The following is a 16,048-nucleotide window of genomic DNA, read 5'->3' on the forward strand; positions in this document are numbered from 1 at the left end:
GGAGGGGAGCCAGGGCCATCCAAGCTGAGCCCCGACAGCACCTGTCCGAGGGGGCAGCGGGGGGTCCCAGCTGGTGCTGCAGCTTGGCACGCTGTGCTGTGCCATGTCTTGCTGTGCCATGCCGAGCTGTGCCGAGCTGTGTCATGCCATGCCTTGCTGAGCCATGCCGAGCCGTGCCATGCCTTCCCCCCAGTCCACCGGCTCCGCTCCCTTCCCAGCAACGAGGATCCCGCTGGGGAGCAAGCGCTCAGCATCCAACCCTCTCCAAGAGGCATGTGCTTAAACAAGCCGGGTATCAACCCCACGATAAAAGTATTGGGTTATTCTGCAACGTAATCTACATCAAAGCCTCGGGGGCTGCCGGCTTGAAAAGATCCAAGATGTTTTCTGAGTCCTTATCATGTCTGTGCTTAGGGGGAGCCATAAATTCCACAGGGCGGACGAACTAACACACGATTCCTCCTTCCCTTCGCTCTCCTTGGCCACCAAAGGGCTTTTTTTTTTTCTTTTTTTTCTTTTTTTTCTTTTTTTTCTTTTTTTTTTTTTGCCTTGCAAACAAAGCTCCCGGTTCCGCGCCGTTAACACGGGTGGGCACGGGAGGGGGATGATCTCCCCACCCCACCCCAAGCTTCTCCTAAGTGATGGAAAAATACTAGTTTTTCAAACAAAAACGCATATTATGACCCAAAAAGGTGCACCCGCAGCCCTGCAAGGCCCTTCCCGGGGCTTAAGGGGGGTGGCCCGGGGCGGGGGGTGCCTGGCACTGGGCACCGGCTGCTGCCCCCCCGAGACCGGCAACGGGCACCGGGCGCGCCGCCGGCGGCTCCCTCGGACCCGGCTCCCCCGGGGGCAGGCAGATCCCCTGGGAAATGCTGATTTTCGGCTCCAGATGGAAGGTTTGGGGCTCAAGGAGGAAAGCGGGGAGCCCGCAGCGACGGCTCCGGAGCCCCGGAGCCCGATGGGGAGAGCGGGGAGCCTGGCACAGCAGCGTCTGGCCGGGCCAAAGTCCTGGGAGAAAGAGCCCCTCGGGGAAAAAAAAAAAAAAAAAAAAGTAAAGAAAATAAAAGAAAAAGAAACGAAATAAAGTAAAACGAAAAGAAAAGAAATGAAAAGAAATAAAGTAAAATGAAAAGAAATAAAGTGAAGTGAAGTGAAGTGAAGTGAAACGAAACGAAACGAAACGAAATGAAACGAAATAAAATAAAATAAAATAAAATAAAATAAAATAAAATAAAATAAAGAAACAAACCAAAACACAATAGCACCAGGTGATATTTCTCTCCAACCGGCCGCTCCGACTGGGCAATTGTCGGTTTTAGAGGTATCGGGTCGCTTTTCCCCGCTCGGGATCTAGGGAAATAAGAACATAAAAATAAAAATAAAAATAAAAATAAAAATAAAAATAAAAATAAAAATAAAAATAAAAATAAAAATAATAATATAGAAGGAAACAAGGGGGGAGAGACCAGGGCCTCTCCTGCGCTCCTGTGTCCGGGGATGGAGCTGCCTGAGCCCCCCAACGGGACCCGCTCCGCTCCGGGGGCTTTGGCCGGAGCAGGAAAAGTCCCAAAAAGGTGGCAGAGAAGGAGGGGGAGGCAGCCAGGGCCGGCTCGGGAACCCCCACCCCGGCAAAGCCTTGTCGCCTTTGCGTCCCCAAATCCGCGGGGACAGAAGAGGGAAAACCCGCGTGGGAGCTGCAGCTGGAGGCGGTGCCCCTCTCCCCAATTTTTTGGGGGGGAGACAAAAATCCTGCCCCAGCCGAAACGAAGGGGGACAGGGGAAGGGGAGTGCCGCCGGCCCCGGAGACGGTGCGGGCAGGGGACACGGGAAAAGCCAAGGAGGGGAGGATCGGGGAGGGGGCACCCTGAGCTGTCCGTGCCCGGCTGGTTTAGGGTTTTTCTGGGGTTTGGTGCGTTTTAATACTTTATGTTCGGATTTTTGTCGTTTGGATGGTTCCTTCCTCCCTTTTTGTGGCATCATCAACTTGGCATGGGGGCTGCGAGCCCCGCTCCCCCTCCCAGTTAACCCAGCAGCACCCAGGTGCGATGCTGGAAACGGGAGGGAAACCACCTCGGGGGAAGGCTGCGGGCGAGCGTTGCGCTCTTGTTATTGTAGGGTCGCGATTGTGGGCTCGCAACCACGGCCGTGAGCTTGAGGCAACCTCGTTTTCCGCACGGTACCCGTGCGACGGGACAGGGACACCCGGGTATCGACCACCGGAGACCCCCGGGAGCCCGGGGAGAGCCGTCGGGGAAAGCCGGTGCGACGTGCTGGGAAAGCGGAGGGGGGCTTTTCTCGGCGGGTGAAAGGTTCCCTCGCTGTGTCATGGGAAAAGATGCAAATATGCAAACGTTTTCTGGCATTGTCCCGGCTCAGGGTGAAAAGTTAAAGCATAAAAGCGGCGGGGGGAGCTGAGAAAAGGGGGGGTTGGAGGGGCGCCTCTTCAAAGGGGGCTGGCTGGCTCGGGGAAGCCGGCTGCCGCTCGCCCGCTCTCCGGGGCGGGTTCCCAAGGCGTCGGGGTGGGAAATAAAAAAATACGAGTGTGCCAGGAGGGGAGGTCGCCTTTTTCCCCGAGGGCATCGCCCCTCCCGGCTTTCCCGATGGAGATGAGAGCGGGCAAAGCTCTTCCTTCGGTACCCCCGTGGGCGCCCCGCAGCCCGGCTTTGGGGAGCTCTTTTTGGGGCGGGAGGCGCTGCTCGAGTACAGGGCACGGGGCCCACGTCGAGGCCGTCGGGGGCGAGGGGGAAAAGGAGCCCCCAGGGGCATCGGGGCCCCGACAGCGCCGGGTTTGGAGGCTGCGGGGACACACGCGTGGGGGACAGAGGCTGTGCCCTCCGAGGGGGGGTCTCCTCTTACCTCGCCTCCATCGCCCGTGACCGAGTGGGCAGCGCCCTAGAAAGAGCAGCAGGCCGCGGCGGCGGGGGGGTTTTGTGGCTTAAAAGAACCACGAGAAAGAAGAAAAAAAAAATCGCTTGGTGGATTTTTAATGAAAACTCCCTCCTCCTCCGCCCCTTCCTTGCCCCCCAGCCCCAAGAAGAGCTGGTTAAAGCGCTGCCCGCAGATCGGCCGCGATACACGGTTCCCATATTCCCACCCTCGCCCTTAGATCTCCCTCTCTGTCTTTTGCAAGTCTCTTGATTTCATCCTTTGAACCTGTGATTGGAGGTTAAAGTGCACCAGGTTGCAATGGAAGGAGGAAGCTCTTAAACAATAAAGGCTTGAATATTTAGCTGTGATCAGGTCGCTGCCCTCTCCTTATCTTTTTAAATGCAAATCGTCTTTTAGGGGTAGTAGCTATATACCCAGCGCCTCTCCACGTCACCTGCCTTTGGTGTGTCTGGGCCATTACTAATAGGGCCTTGTAAACAATCGTTAATCATGTAAGTGCTGCCGGCCATCGGCTTCGGACCGGCCCCGGCAGCGAGCAGCGCTCGGCGCCGAGGCAGAGCGGGGCCGCGGCCCCTCCGCCTGCCCCCTCCCCGCCCCGGGGGAGCCCGGCCCCGGGCCCCAGCAGCTCCGAGAGCCCCAGCAGCATGCGGAGAGCCGCCGCCGGGGTCCCGCCAGCATGTACGTGAGCTACCTCCTGGACAAGGACGGGCCCATGTACCCCGGCCCCGTGCGCCACTCGGGGGGGCTCAACCTGGCGGCGCAGAACTTCGTGGGCGCCCCCCAGTACGCGGACTACGGGGGCTACCATGTGAACCTCGACAGCTCCCAGTCCCCCGGCACGGCCTGGCCGGCTCCCTACGCCGCTCCTCTCCGCGACGACTGGGGAGCCTACGGGCAAGGGGCGCCGCCGGCCGCCGGAACCGTCCACGGCCTCAACGGGGGCTCCCCGGCCGCAGCCATGGCCTACAGCCCCGCCGAATACCACCACCACCACCCGCACGCCCACCACCACGCCGGCCCCTCGCCCCACTGCTCCGCCGGGGTCATGCAGCCCCTCAACGCCGCCGCCGCCGCCGCCGGGGCCGCCCCGGAGCCGCTGTCCCCCGGGGGGCAGCGCCGAGGGCTCTGCGAGTGGATGAGGAAACCGGCGCAGCCCCCCCTCAGCAGCCAGGGTAAGCGGGGAGCCGGCGGGGAACCGCGGAAAGGGGCGCCCCGTCGGGGGACGGGGGGGCTCCGCGCCCGTCGGGGGGCCCGGGGAGGGGGACCTCGGCACAAACCCGCTCGGGAGCTGCTCCTCGGCGGCGTTTTCTTGCTGGCCGCCGGGGGGAAAAAGCGCTGCTGACGGCCGCCCCGCGCTCCCCGGTACGCGGCCTGCGGCGGAGGGCAGCGGCAGAGCCCCGAGGGCTCCCCGTGCGCCCCGTCGGGGGGTCGCGGAGCTCCGGGAGCGAGCCCGGGCGGCATCCCGAGGGCAACGCTCCGCTCTTCCTCCCTCCTCCGCTCCGCTCGTCCACTTATAGCCACTTAAAAGATTTTTATAACCAATTACAGGCGTATAAATCATCGGCCGGTGTCGCTCCGCATTTGTTTCTGACTCACTGGCCGCCTAACCCTTTAGGAACCCTTAGCGCGGCCGGGCCACCCCTGCGGGGATTTCGGGTGCCCTCGGTCCCCGAAATGGGGCCGGGAGGCGCGAGGGCGTCCCCCCTTCCCCTTGTGTCCCCCCCTCCCCGTTCCCCCGGCGGCCGAGGCTGCCTGGGGGAGGCCGGGGGAGGCCGCTCCCGGCGCCGCTCTCCCTTGTGATGTTAATCCCCCCGCAGCCCGGCCGGGCCCCCTCTTTTATATATTCCTCCCCCCACCTTTACATCTGCCACGGGGAGATGCATGCCTCCCGCTTTGATGTACACCTTCCGCTGCCATTGTCTCTCTTTTTTATTTATATTTATAAATATACGGCCGAAAAGCACCCAACAAAAAGGGACTTTGGGCATCCCTCTCCCAGCTCCGGGGGGTTCCCCGACGGCCCGGGGCGGGGGGTCCCGGGCACAGAGGCTCTGGGGAATCCCCGGTGCCCTCGCCGCTGGCTCCGGGTGGCGGTGGCGGTGTTGGAGGAGCTCCCCCGGGGCCCGTGGCGCTTCCCAGAGCAGCCCGTGGTGTTCCCACAGGTCGGGGCTGCGCGGTGGTGGCCGGTCCCCTGGCTCCATTCAAATTCTGCCTTTGGAGCCAGTGTTTATGTTAATGCGCGAGGCTGGGGGGGGGGGGGGATGAAAGCGCCTGCCGCCATTTGTTCAGTAGTGGTAATTCAAACAGAATGTGGCTGTCATTAAGGCTTTGAGAAGGGTTTTCTTTTTTTTTTTTTTTTTTTTTTTTTTTGTCTTTGATAAGATCTCCTTGTCCCGCATTGTTTGGGATTGTGTTCCCTATTCACTGGCTCTGGGGAGTTTTCTCTGATCAGGCTTGTATCTTTACAGGGTGCTTTTGTTGTGGTTTGCAGAGAGTTTACCTGAACAAAGTCAGCCTGCCAGCCATTAAGCACCTAGGGGGCAGAAACTCCCCGCGCCTCAGATCTCTGGGGAAGGAGAAGGGCCGGGGCTCCAACCAGCTCAACCAGAAACGAGCCCAAGAAAGGAGGTCACTCCATGCAGCCATGCATATACTCGCCGGCCACTCGCCGAAATTCGCCTTCGGATTGGGTTTTGTTCATTTTGGGGGGCTGCAACCGCACGGGGCCCTCCCGGGGGCACCGCGGAGTCCCCTCCGGCCCTGCCCGACGCCGGCAGCGGGGCGAGGGGCGGCGGAGCTGGGCAGGAGCCCGGGGGCTGCTCCGAGCCGCCGGGCCCTCAGCCGGGCTTTCCTTTCTTTTCCCCTTTTCCCCCCTTTTCCCTTTTTTTTTTCCCCTTTTTCCCTCCTTTTTCCCTTTTCCCTTTTTTTTTTCCTTTTTTTCCCCATTTTTCCCTTTTTTCCCCCCTTTTTCCTTTTTTTTCCCCCCTCTTTTTCCTTTTTTCCCCTTTTCTTTTCCCTCTCCTCCTAAGTCCGTCCCCGATGGGGAAGGCAAAGGAAAACCAAAGGTGGCCAAAAGAGCACAATAAAGTTGTCCCCAGCAAAACGACCGGGAGCGCACCGGAGCGCAGGGGGGGTGGCGGAGGGCCCGCGCCCATGTCGCTGTCGCAATTGACATTCCCGCAGCTTTTGCAACACGTGCCCAAGGTCTGAGGGACGGTTTAACTGCTGCTCTCCCCTCTGTTTGCTGTTCTCAGGGGAGCCCGGTGCAGGGAGAGGCGGGCAGGAAGCCGGGCTGGCCTCATCCTGCTCGCCCTGCGCCCTCCGGGAGCCACCCTGCGGCGGCTGCCGCGCAGCTCCGCGCTGCTTTTGCTTTTGCTTTCCCAACCCGGGCTTTGTTCCCCGCAGTTAAAACCAGGACGAAAGACAAGTACCGCGTCGTCTACACCGACCACCAGCGGCTGGAGCTGGAGAAGGAGTTCCACTACAGCCGCTACATCACCATCCGGAGGAAAGCGGAGCTGGCCTCCAGCCTGGGGCTGTCCGAGAGGCAGGTGTGTGCCTCCAGAATGTGGGGGTCGGGATGTGTGGGGCAGGGATGCGTGGGTCGGGGTTTGTGGGGTTGGGATGCGCAGGGACGGAATGCACGGGGCAGGGATGTGCGGGGCAGGGAGGTGTAGGGTCGGGAGGTGTAGGGTTGGGAGGTGTAGGGTAGGGTCGGGATGCGTAGAGTTGAGATGTGTAGGGTCGGGATGTATAGGGTTGGGATGCACAGGGACGGGATGCACAGGGATGGGATGTGTGGGTCGGGATTTGTGGGGTTTGGATGCGCAGGGATGGAATGCACGGGGAGGGATGTGTAGGGTCGGGATGTGTAGGGTCGGGAGGTGTAGGGTAGCGTCGGGATGTGTAGAGTTGAGATGTGTAGGGTTGGGATGTGTAGGGTTGGGATGCACAGGGACGGGATGTGTAGGGTTGAGATGTATCGGGTTGGGATGTGTAGGGTTGGGATGCACAGGGACGGGATGTGTAGGGTTGAGATGTATCGGGTTGGGATGTGTAGGGTTGGGATGTGTTGAGTTTAATGTACAGGTTTGTGATGCGCACATCGGGATGCAGGGATGCCCGGGACAGGGATGCTCAGTGCAGGGATGCTTGGAGCAAGGATGCGCGCAACCAGGGATGCGTGGAACCAGGGATGCGCATACCAGGATGAGCAGGGAGGCTCCCGGCGTCTGTCCCATTACGGATCCCCGGGGGGGGGAGGGGGGGGAGACGGGGACGGGACAGCCGCAGGCAACACCCCCCTGACTGCCCTCTCTCCCCCCGGCAGGTGAAAATCTGGTTCCAGAACCGGCGGGCGAAGGAGAGGAAGATCAACAAGAAGAAGCTGCAGCAGGCGCAGCCCGGCGGTGCGGAGCCGCTCAGCCCCGGCGCCCCTCTGCAGGGTCCCACGGGGGGGGCGGCAGCCGCCGGGCTGGGTCCCGCCGCCCCCCAGTGACAGCGGCCGGGGGGGGGCCGCAGCTCAGGGACTGCTGGAGGGCACGGCCGCAGCGGGGCCGGGCCGAGCCGTGCCGGGGCCGGGGGGGTCTCGGTGGCACGGTGGGAGCGGCCCCCCCCCCGCCTATGCACTACACCGCCCCGCGGGGCCGGCCTTGTGTACAGAGTGTACAGTGTGCGTGTCTCGTCGTCCGGGGGAATCGTGGCGGTGGCTTTATTATTATTAATATTATTATGGTTTTCGGTTTTCTTTTTTTTATTTTTTTTACCCTGGAGTTTGTTAGATAAAAGGGGGGCGCGGGCACTGCCTGCCTGCCCCCCGTGAATCTCAGGGATCTGCAAGGTTTTCGAAATGTTGTCGGGTTAACAATGAATTTTAACAGGAAGAAAAAAAATTAAAGCACATTTTTTTATTTTATATTTTATCATTTTATTTTTTCTCATGACCATAAATATGCAAAACGTTCATCCTGCCCTAAGGGTCAGAGCAGACAAGATAAGGCACTGTTTAAACGTTCAGGAGTGAATTGCTTAATGTTAGACACTTGTAAAAGAGCCCATAAATCCCGTGCTGATAGTCATCCAGCCAGATTTATTAGCCGCAGTGCAGAGAAATTGGAAGAGTGAAGTCTCTCCAAATCATGTCCAGTCGTGCTGGAGGGGGAATCCTTGTCTGTGCGTGCGGAGCTAACGCAAAGTGCCTGGTGCCATTTTGCAATGCTTGCAGTGTCCTTTAATTTAAATTATGTCTCTTTTCTCGCCCCCTCATGCTGTATGGCTCACTTGGAGTTTTTTTCTTCCAGTTAGTTTTCAAAACTGTCCTTGGATTTACCAGCTTTGCCTTCATCGCAGCCTCACTGAGAGCAGAAACCCGCAGAGGAGCCGTGTGCCCAACACAGCTCGCCTCCCATGGGCTGTGCCCGTTCACCATTTCTTCTTAAACGATGGGGACCAGGATAGAAATGCCAAAGGCTCACCCAGTCTGAGACGAAAGGAGAAAGGTCTGGTTGATTTGGCCAAATCACCCAGTGCCCCGGGCTGGCTGTGGGACCCACTCATGTGGGGCTGCGCCCTGGTGGGAATGGGAGCACCGCCCAGCCCCAGGCACATTTTGGGGTGATTTCTGCAGGTTGCTGACTTCTCCAGCACGTGGCCCTGTGTCTCTCTGTTTTTCTCACCAACTCCATTCCAAATACCCTATTTGCCTTCCTCGGGGCATTTTGTTTTTCCTCTTCTCACCTTGCTGACAGCCGAAGCCACGTGCCAGCGGGATCTGCAGGATGGCATGGGCAGGATTGGTTTGCCGCATGGACCAGGTATCTCTTCTCTGTGCCTGAGGGAGCATGGGGAAATGCTGGGAGCTGAGTTTTTCTGCAGCTTTTGGGGCTGGACACAGGCTGGCAGCAGCCATGAGGACCTGAACCCGGTCTCCCATGCATGGGGGAAGACCAAGGCAGGGAGCAGCACCCCCAGTGCAGGGAGTGGTTGTGCCAGGGAGCGTGGCCAAGTCCACAGGGCTTTGCGGGCACCATCCCCTGCTCCTTCCTCCCAGGGGAGCTCAGGGGCTCCAGGTGGGGTGCTGTCCCCCTTCGAGGATGCCCTCTGGTGCCCGGGGCCGCCCCCGCAGCATCGATCCCAGGCCCGGCTGCTGCCTGAGCCGGTGCGGGTTGCTGCGATACGCCTGTCAATAAACCCTGTTTGGATTGTGGAGCGGAGCGCAAGGTTTGTTTGTTTAGTGGTTAGAGGTTCAAAAGTCGGCATTGTCCCACTGCAGAACGAGTACAAGTTTTTTCTCCCTAAGGAAAAGCTGGCTGCGGCGGGCAGGAGGGAGGGAGGGAGAGATATCGGTGGGCCCTTTTATTTGCTTCCAGGAATAATTAATGGCAGCGAAAAAAAAAAAAAAAGAAAAAAGAAAAAAGAAAAAAAAAAAAGATGACCACAGAGTTATGAAGAACCATCAATAAGTGAATTAATCACAAAGGATCTTTGGGTGTAATAGGTGTTGCTTGGCAGGGTTTGGCTGGCACTTCCCCATGCTCCTTGAGCTGGAGTGGCATGGGGCTGGCAGAGCCCTTGGATCACCACCACGAGGAGGGCACGGGACTGCCCAGACAGATCTGAGACACCAGGACAGATTCTGTTCCCCTCCAGTACCACGTTCCTGCTTGTCTTCAATGCTGAAAGTGTCAGGATCTTCAGCTTTTATCTATAGGACTTTTGGGTGAACATCTCGTAAAGTGCACGAAGTTCTTATGTCTCCAAATTGTTCACACCGAAACAAGCCTGGTGTGTTTTAAGCAATCCCCACTACTGATCTCTTTCCCCCTTTGCTAGTGAACGTTTGCTTTTGAGCTCCCCTCAAGTTCTTGCTGGCGGCAATGCAGAACTCAAATTTCTTGCTATAAAGAGGAACCAACCGAGCAAATTATATCCACACCCAACTTCAAACATTTGCCCCCTCCCATCCCCAAACAAATAAACCACCAGCCTTCCGCCTTCCTTTATATTCCCTATGCACCATAAAGGAGTGTAAAAAGGCACAAACTGGATAACTTCTTTATTTGGGGTGATATTTACAGGGATATGGAGCACTCCAGTGGCCGGACTATGATGCTGAATGGGATTTGGGAGTGGTAAGCTGGTTTTGGTGAAACCCCCATGCCAACCACGTTATGTCCCTCAGCCTGCTAGCTGAAGTCAGTAAGCTTTATAGAAAGGAAAAAAATAAAAATAAAAAATCTTTAAAGTCAGCAGCAAGCAACCAGCCCCAGAAACCCTGGATCCCACCAGGGCCTGGAGCCGTGTGCTGAAGTTTTGAGCGGTCCGAGCCGAAAGCAAAAGTTGAACTGGTGCCAGTGAGGTGGTGCTGGAGGCCTTCCAGGAGCAAACAGCTCACGAAGGGTAAGGGAAGGCAGCAGAACAGGGGTCAGGCGAAGGCACGTCAGGGTGTGCAGCAGCTCAGGGACAAAATAAGGCCACTGGGGTGTGAAGGGACATGGGGCAGGTGGCTCGAGGGAGCAGAGGGCAGGAGGTGCACTTGCAGCCTGTGGAGGCTGCCCTTGGCCAGGAGCTGTGGGTGAAGGCTGCTGTAGAGAAGTGCCAGAAAGCTCTGGGGACAGTCCCTCTTGCTGCTGCTGAGTGAACACAGGCTGTTTCTTTTAGTTAATGTCTCAGCTGCCATGATGTCCCCCATTCCTTTCTCAGCTTTTGGCTCTTTTGGAGATGAAGCTGACCTTCCTTGAAGGAAGGGGACAGGCACTCCCTTGCAAAGCAACGGAAAAAATTTGAGCTATTCACTAAAATAAACAGTTTGTTGCCAGGAGACTGGATTCGGAGACTAGGAATCCCTTTCCAGACCTGTATTTCTAAATTAAATTGTCATCCATTGGGGATGATGCCCTGTGCATCCCCATGCAGTTGCTTTAAAAGCATCACAAGTATGCGCAAAGAGAGGATGAAAACTCACAGAAGATTCTCGTTTCATGCCCACCTGGATGTGTAAGTACAGATCTGTGGCAGACATCAGGCCCCAGCCCAATTAAACATTGGCAAGATCACCTTCTTCCCTCAGAGGGTGGTGAGGCCCTGGCACAGGCTGCCCGGAGAAGCTGTGGATGCCCCATCCCTGGAGGTGTTCAAGGCCAGGCTGGGTGGGGCTTTGGGCAACCTGGTGTGGTGGGAGGTGTCCCTGCCCATGGCAGGGGGCTGGAACTGGGTGGGCTTTAAGGTCCCTTCTAACCCAAATCATTCTGTGATCCTATGAAGGTGGCAAGCAATAGTTTTCCTCCTGTTCCTATCTTCCTCTGGTCAAAACATAATATCTAATCTGTTGGCCCGAGCAGAGGCTTTGATTCACTTCCTCCAGTTAACAAAAGTGCATCACTGGCTTTGTTTAAAGTCTTAAAGGACTGCTTCTAACTGCTTATTTCAAGTCGTACTGCGAGTAGCTCATGCCCAATGTAACATCTCAACTCATGCCCTGCTTCCCAGTGCTTCTGCACCCAGATATAACAGGCAGGGTTGGAAGGAAAGCTCTTCCTATGGTGCTATTCAGAGAGAGCAGAGCAAGCCAAAACAAAAAAAAACCCTGCAAGAGCAAATCTTGCTGCAGAGGAATAAAAGCCGAGCACGCGGACCCGTCCTGCTCCAGGCATTCTTGTCCCCTTAGTCATCCAGGTATTTTTTGGCAGCTGTCGCAAGCTTGTGTAGTTTTGCTTTTGAGTCAGATCCTGTTCCCCTGACACGTCTTGTTGGCTTCCAAGCAGTCCCAGCCCGTCCCTCAGATACCTTTGACAGGACCAAAGAACTTTGTGAGAGAAAAGCTGCCTTATCTCTGGCATTCTTCGGGGAGGATGCTCCTGCCGCAGGACCTCCCTTACTCCTCAGGTGATCAAGGCAAGCTTTCAGCCCTGAAAAAATTAGTTTTCTCATGGTCTAACCTTTCCCTGACGTGGGTTGACCATCCAAATGGAAAAATCTCTCTGGGCCAGAAGACTTGCCTGCTTCCCTGCCTCTCTGAGTGGGAGCAGAAAGGCCACTGGTGGCTTTCCACAAGGGCTGCTTCTCAACGAAGCCTCAAAAAAGGTCCTGCTGCAAAACTCAAACTTGTGAGCTAGGGCTGCGATTCAGCTGTCTCCACCATGGGGCTCAGGATTTGCAAGGTTGAAGTCCTGCATTCATGAATCTCAAGTGGAAGATGGGCAGGAGGTGGACACCAGAATGCTCCGTGGCCTCTGAAGGGATCTGCGTTCCCATATCAAGCAGGAATCAAGAGGCAGCAAAACCCTAATTTTTTCTTCCTTTTCTACAGTTTGAAAATGAGACAGTCCCTGTCACAGAGGGTGTCAGAAGTGGTATGAACAGTAGTATTGGTATGAGCTCTTAACTATTGAGCTTTCTCCAAAGGTAACTCAAGCTTTCAGTTATGTTTTAAGGAAATTCCAGCCCTCACCTAATCTGGGGAAATCTGTACAGCTAATGAATATGAGACAGAACTTGCATTAGTTCTTGGTGAACATCACCTCCTATCAGATATGACAAGGAATTTGATTCTAGTTTAAAATTAAAATTTGCTGCTATATAATAAACTTCAATAGTAGAAGAAAACTCAATCCACTCCTCTTCTGGTTACAGTAAATTCGGTATAATTTTTTTCTGTGGCAATAATGTTAATTTTCTAGATCTTGAATTCTCATCAATATGCTTATATGCATCTATACGTGTACAGGTAACCACAGTTAGCTGAAAAAGGAACTCTAAAAACATGTTGCACAACTATTCCCAGGAATGCAGTGACTCAGAAGAAAAACTGATTTTCTCTTATCAGAAGTGTATTCCTTCCTCCAGGACTTCAGTTTAAAAACACAACCCCTCTTCTGTTCCCAGCAACTACATAACCACAAAACCACTGTGCCGCTCCAGACCTGCTGCTTTATTCTCAGTCATCTCTTGCCAAATTCCCATTGTGGCTCCAAATGTGGTTTCCATCCTCAAAAGCATGGTCTCTGCTGGTAAAACATGCCCAATGTTATCTCCTTGCTGGTGGACATCCCTCACCAAGGTGTACATTGCAGCTCAGCCCCGGACAAAGCAGGCAGCAGGGACACCCTATGAGGTGTCTGAGGGAAGCCCAGACCTGTCTGTGATCTGCTCTGGGGCCCAGAGCAAAAGGAGACCCTGCTGAGATGGACGTAAGTAAATGCACCGCTGCAGCTTGCAGAGCCCACGGGAAAGCACACAGAAGACCAGCTCTGTGCTTTTCCAGCTCTGTCACTTTGTGCTACCCCCTTACCCGGCCACCCAGCCTGCTTGGCCCTTGGGTCCCTTCCTCCCAGCCCTGGGGAAACACAAGGACTGCCCCGAGCTGCTAGGAGCACGTCAGCACAAACCGGTGATTCACGCCGGAGGAATCAGCAGTGTGTTTTTATCGGGTTTTAAAATGTTTCTAGAAACGTTCCTGATGTTTGATCTCGCTCGGTGTACCTTCCCTTTGAGAACACCACGCTTTGTGTACATAGCTTTATGAAAGACGTGAAACCCTGCTTCCTCCCAGAGCAGCACGTGCTCGGATCCCCATGGCAGTACCCTTAAACTCAGTGGGCCCTGCTGTGAAGGATCTGGAGCAGATCCCAGCTGATCCCTGCTCCAGCAATCCGCAGCATCAGGCGCCAGGAGGAGTGCTGGGCTCACAAAGCCTAGCTGGCGTGGTGGCACCTCCTCTCCAACAGCGATTTTTTGGAGGCATCCAGCTCAGATGGCAGATGTCCGCTTGATGTGCCGGAGAAGCACACAAGGCTGGGTTCCTACATCCAGCCTAATAAATCGAAAAGTACCTGGGCACTGCAACTCAATCAGCTGGACTAACAAACTGCTGCATGGTCCACAGCCAGCCTTGGCTTGGGCCAGCTATTTCTTGTCCAAGGAACTCCTGGGCACGGTTTGAGTGTTCGTGCAAGCAAGGGGCTGTTCCCAGGACAAGGGTTGGGTCAACCTGCTCTGGGTGATAACAGAAAAGTCCTCTGCATATGGGCCTTTTGGTGGCCCCAATGCTCAGAAGTGATTGGAGCCTTTCTCTACTCACTGGTATAGATGTACTTCTAGATTTATAAGTGTCATTGAATTCATAAGCCAGGTCAGGAAAGACCCTCCTCGTTTTTTTCCAAGAAGTCCTAAATATCTGGAGATGTGAACACACCTGGTGAAATGTCCCAGGAGATCTCCTCCTTTCTGTTAGTTCCTTAGCAGGAAGGCAGGCGGTGCCATGGGTGGTCTTTAAGGTCCCTTCCAACCCAAATCATCCTGTGATTCTCTGATTTCTGCTGCTATTGCTAGGAAGCTCCCCAGAACTGAGTCTGTGCAGGTGGCAGGCTAGATGCCTGGGAGGAGGACAGCTGCCAACACCCATCCGCCAGCTCCAACCTGCTGGCACACTGGCCAGGAGCAACCTGAGCCTTCACCTTGCAGAAGGGAATTGCTGCCTGTACCTTCACAGCCAAATCTGCTCTCATTTCAGCAGGGCTGTGCTGTGCGGCTGGGAAGGGCTCCAGGAACGTGTTTTTAGTATTGGAAAGGTCTGGGGTTACACCCTCAGTCTGCAGCACAATCCAGCCGTGGTCCCTATTCCCCTAGCACAGCTGCTGAGCAAAAATACCTTCTGCTCACTGACCGCAACACCCAGCCCTTTGTCTTTTGCCTGCCCCTTCACTTCTCTCTCTGCAGAGGCACTGCCCCTCTGTCACTGCCCTGTGGAGGAATTCTGGGTTGAAGTCAAGGGCATCTGTGAATGAAAAAGGAAAAGAGAAAAGGAAAAAAGAAAAAAAAAAAGGAAAATAAGGAAAAAAAGAAAAAAAAAGAAAAAAATGAAAAGGAAAAGGGAAAGAGGAAAAGAAAAAATGAAAAAGGGAAAACAAAAAGGGAAAAGGGAAAAAGAAAAAAGGAAAAAGGAAAATAAGAAAAAAGGAAAAAGGAAAAAGGAAAAAGAGGCAAAAGGGGAAAGGAAAAAACAAAAGAAGAAAAAAATCAAAAATGAAAAGAAGAAAAAAAGAAAAAGAAACAAGAAAAAGAAGAAAAAAGAAGAAGAAGAAGAAGAAGAAGAAAAAGAAAAAAGAAGAGAAAAAGAAAAAGAAAAAGAAAAAGAAAAAGAAAAAGAAAAAGAAAAAGAAAAAGAAAAAGAAAAAGAAAAAGAAAAAGAAAAAGAAAAAGAAAAAGAAAAAGAAAAAGAAAAAGAAAAAGAAAAAAGAAGAAAGAAAAAGAAAAAAGAAAAAGCGTCCCGTGCAGGACGCCTGGTGCCGGCTGGCGGCGCGGCGACTCCCGGCTGGGCGCGGGGCTGCGGGGACGGGTGCGGCCGGCAGGTGGCAGCGGCGCTGCGGGAAGCTGAGCGGCTCCTGCTTCCCTTCCCTTCCCTTCCCTTCCCTTCCCTTCCCTTCCCTTCCCTTCCCTTCCCTTCCCTTCCCTTCCCTTCCCTTCCCTTCCCTTCCCTTCCCTTCCCTTCCCTTCCCTTCCCTTCCCTTCCCTTCCCTTCCCTTCCCTTCCCTTCTCCCCCTTCTCCCCAGTGTCTGCAGATGTATAATCAGCGAGGAATGAAGCCCTGGCACCTCTAAAGGCTGCATTTGGAGAAGGAACTATTGGGTGGATGCCCACAAGGATTTTCCAGAGAGTTGTTGCTGCTCCTGGTCCCCTGGCACCTGATGGCTGGGACTCCTCTGGGAGGAGGATATCCTACAGATCTCACTGGTGTGTGCCTCACCTCACGCCACAGGGCCAGTCCGAGAGGATGGAATAAAAGCAGCCCTGGGAGCAAGTGGTGCTGTGCTGGAGCCAGACATAAATCTGCCACCCCGAATGGTTTTTTATCTCCTGCATCGCTGCAGCTTTCCTGACAATCTCCAGCGCCTGCTTCCAAACCCACTGCAGTGATTTTTCCCAGGCATGGTGAGGCAGCTAGCTCTAGGAGACTTTCTGCCAAAACTATCTTTATTTAGAGCCCAGGGCAAACTGGGCTGTGTGTACCTGATCTGACCTGAGCAGGGGCAGTTGGAACAAACCGTGCATCGAATAAGGGCTCAATGCCAGCCCGTAGAGACCCAAAATGGGAATCTCTGCTGGAATCCCAATATTTCCCTTAGTGCTTGTATTGTGAAGGCTGTGGAGATGGGGGAGCAAC

At 54.9% G+C, this 16,048-nt stretch overlaps 1 protein-coding gene across 1 annotated transcript; it reads left to right on the forward strand.

Annotated features, from left to right (window-relative positions):
• Positions 1-3,565: 3,565 nt before the first annotated feature.
• CDX2 (caudal type homeobox 2) lies at positions 3,566-7,387 on the forward strand. The gene is made up of 3 exons (XM_035542798.1): positions 3,566-4,061; positions 6,295-6,440; positions 7,220-7,387. Exons 1-3 carry the CDS (start codon positions 3,566-3,568, stop codon positions 7,385-7,387), a joined length of 810 nt encoding a protein of 269 aa, XP_035398691.1.
• The last annotated feature ends 8,661 nt before the right edge of the window (positions 7,388-16,048 follow it).

Source organism: Cygnus atratus, chromosome 1, assembly GCF_013377495.2.
Source record: "Cygnus atratus isolate AKBS03 ecotype Queensland, Australia chromosome 1, CAtr_DNAZoo_HiC_assembly, whole genome shotgun sequence".
NCBI lineage: Eukaryota > Metazoa > Chordata > Aves > Anseriformes > Anatidae > Cygnus > Cygnus atratus.

What these genes read in the sequence shown, in the direction of transcription:
- CDX2 (XM_035542798.1), top strand. Translation starts at nt 3,566, where the DNA reads ATGTACGTGAGCTACCTCCTGGACAAGGACGGGCCCATGTACCCCGGC. An exon ending in GCCCCCCCTCAGCAGCCAGG is followed by an intron (nt 4,062 to 6,294) that starts GTAAGCGGGGAG and finishes TGTTCCCCGCAG; the next exon opens with TTAAAACCAGGACGAAAGAC. An exon ending in TGGGGCTGTCCGAGAGGCAG is followed by an intron (nt 6,441 to 7,219) that starts GTGTGTGCCTCC and finishes TCCCCCCGGCAG; the next exon opens with GTGAAAATCTGGTTCCAGAA.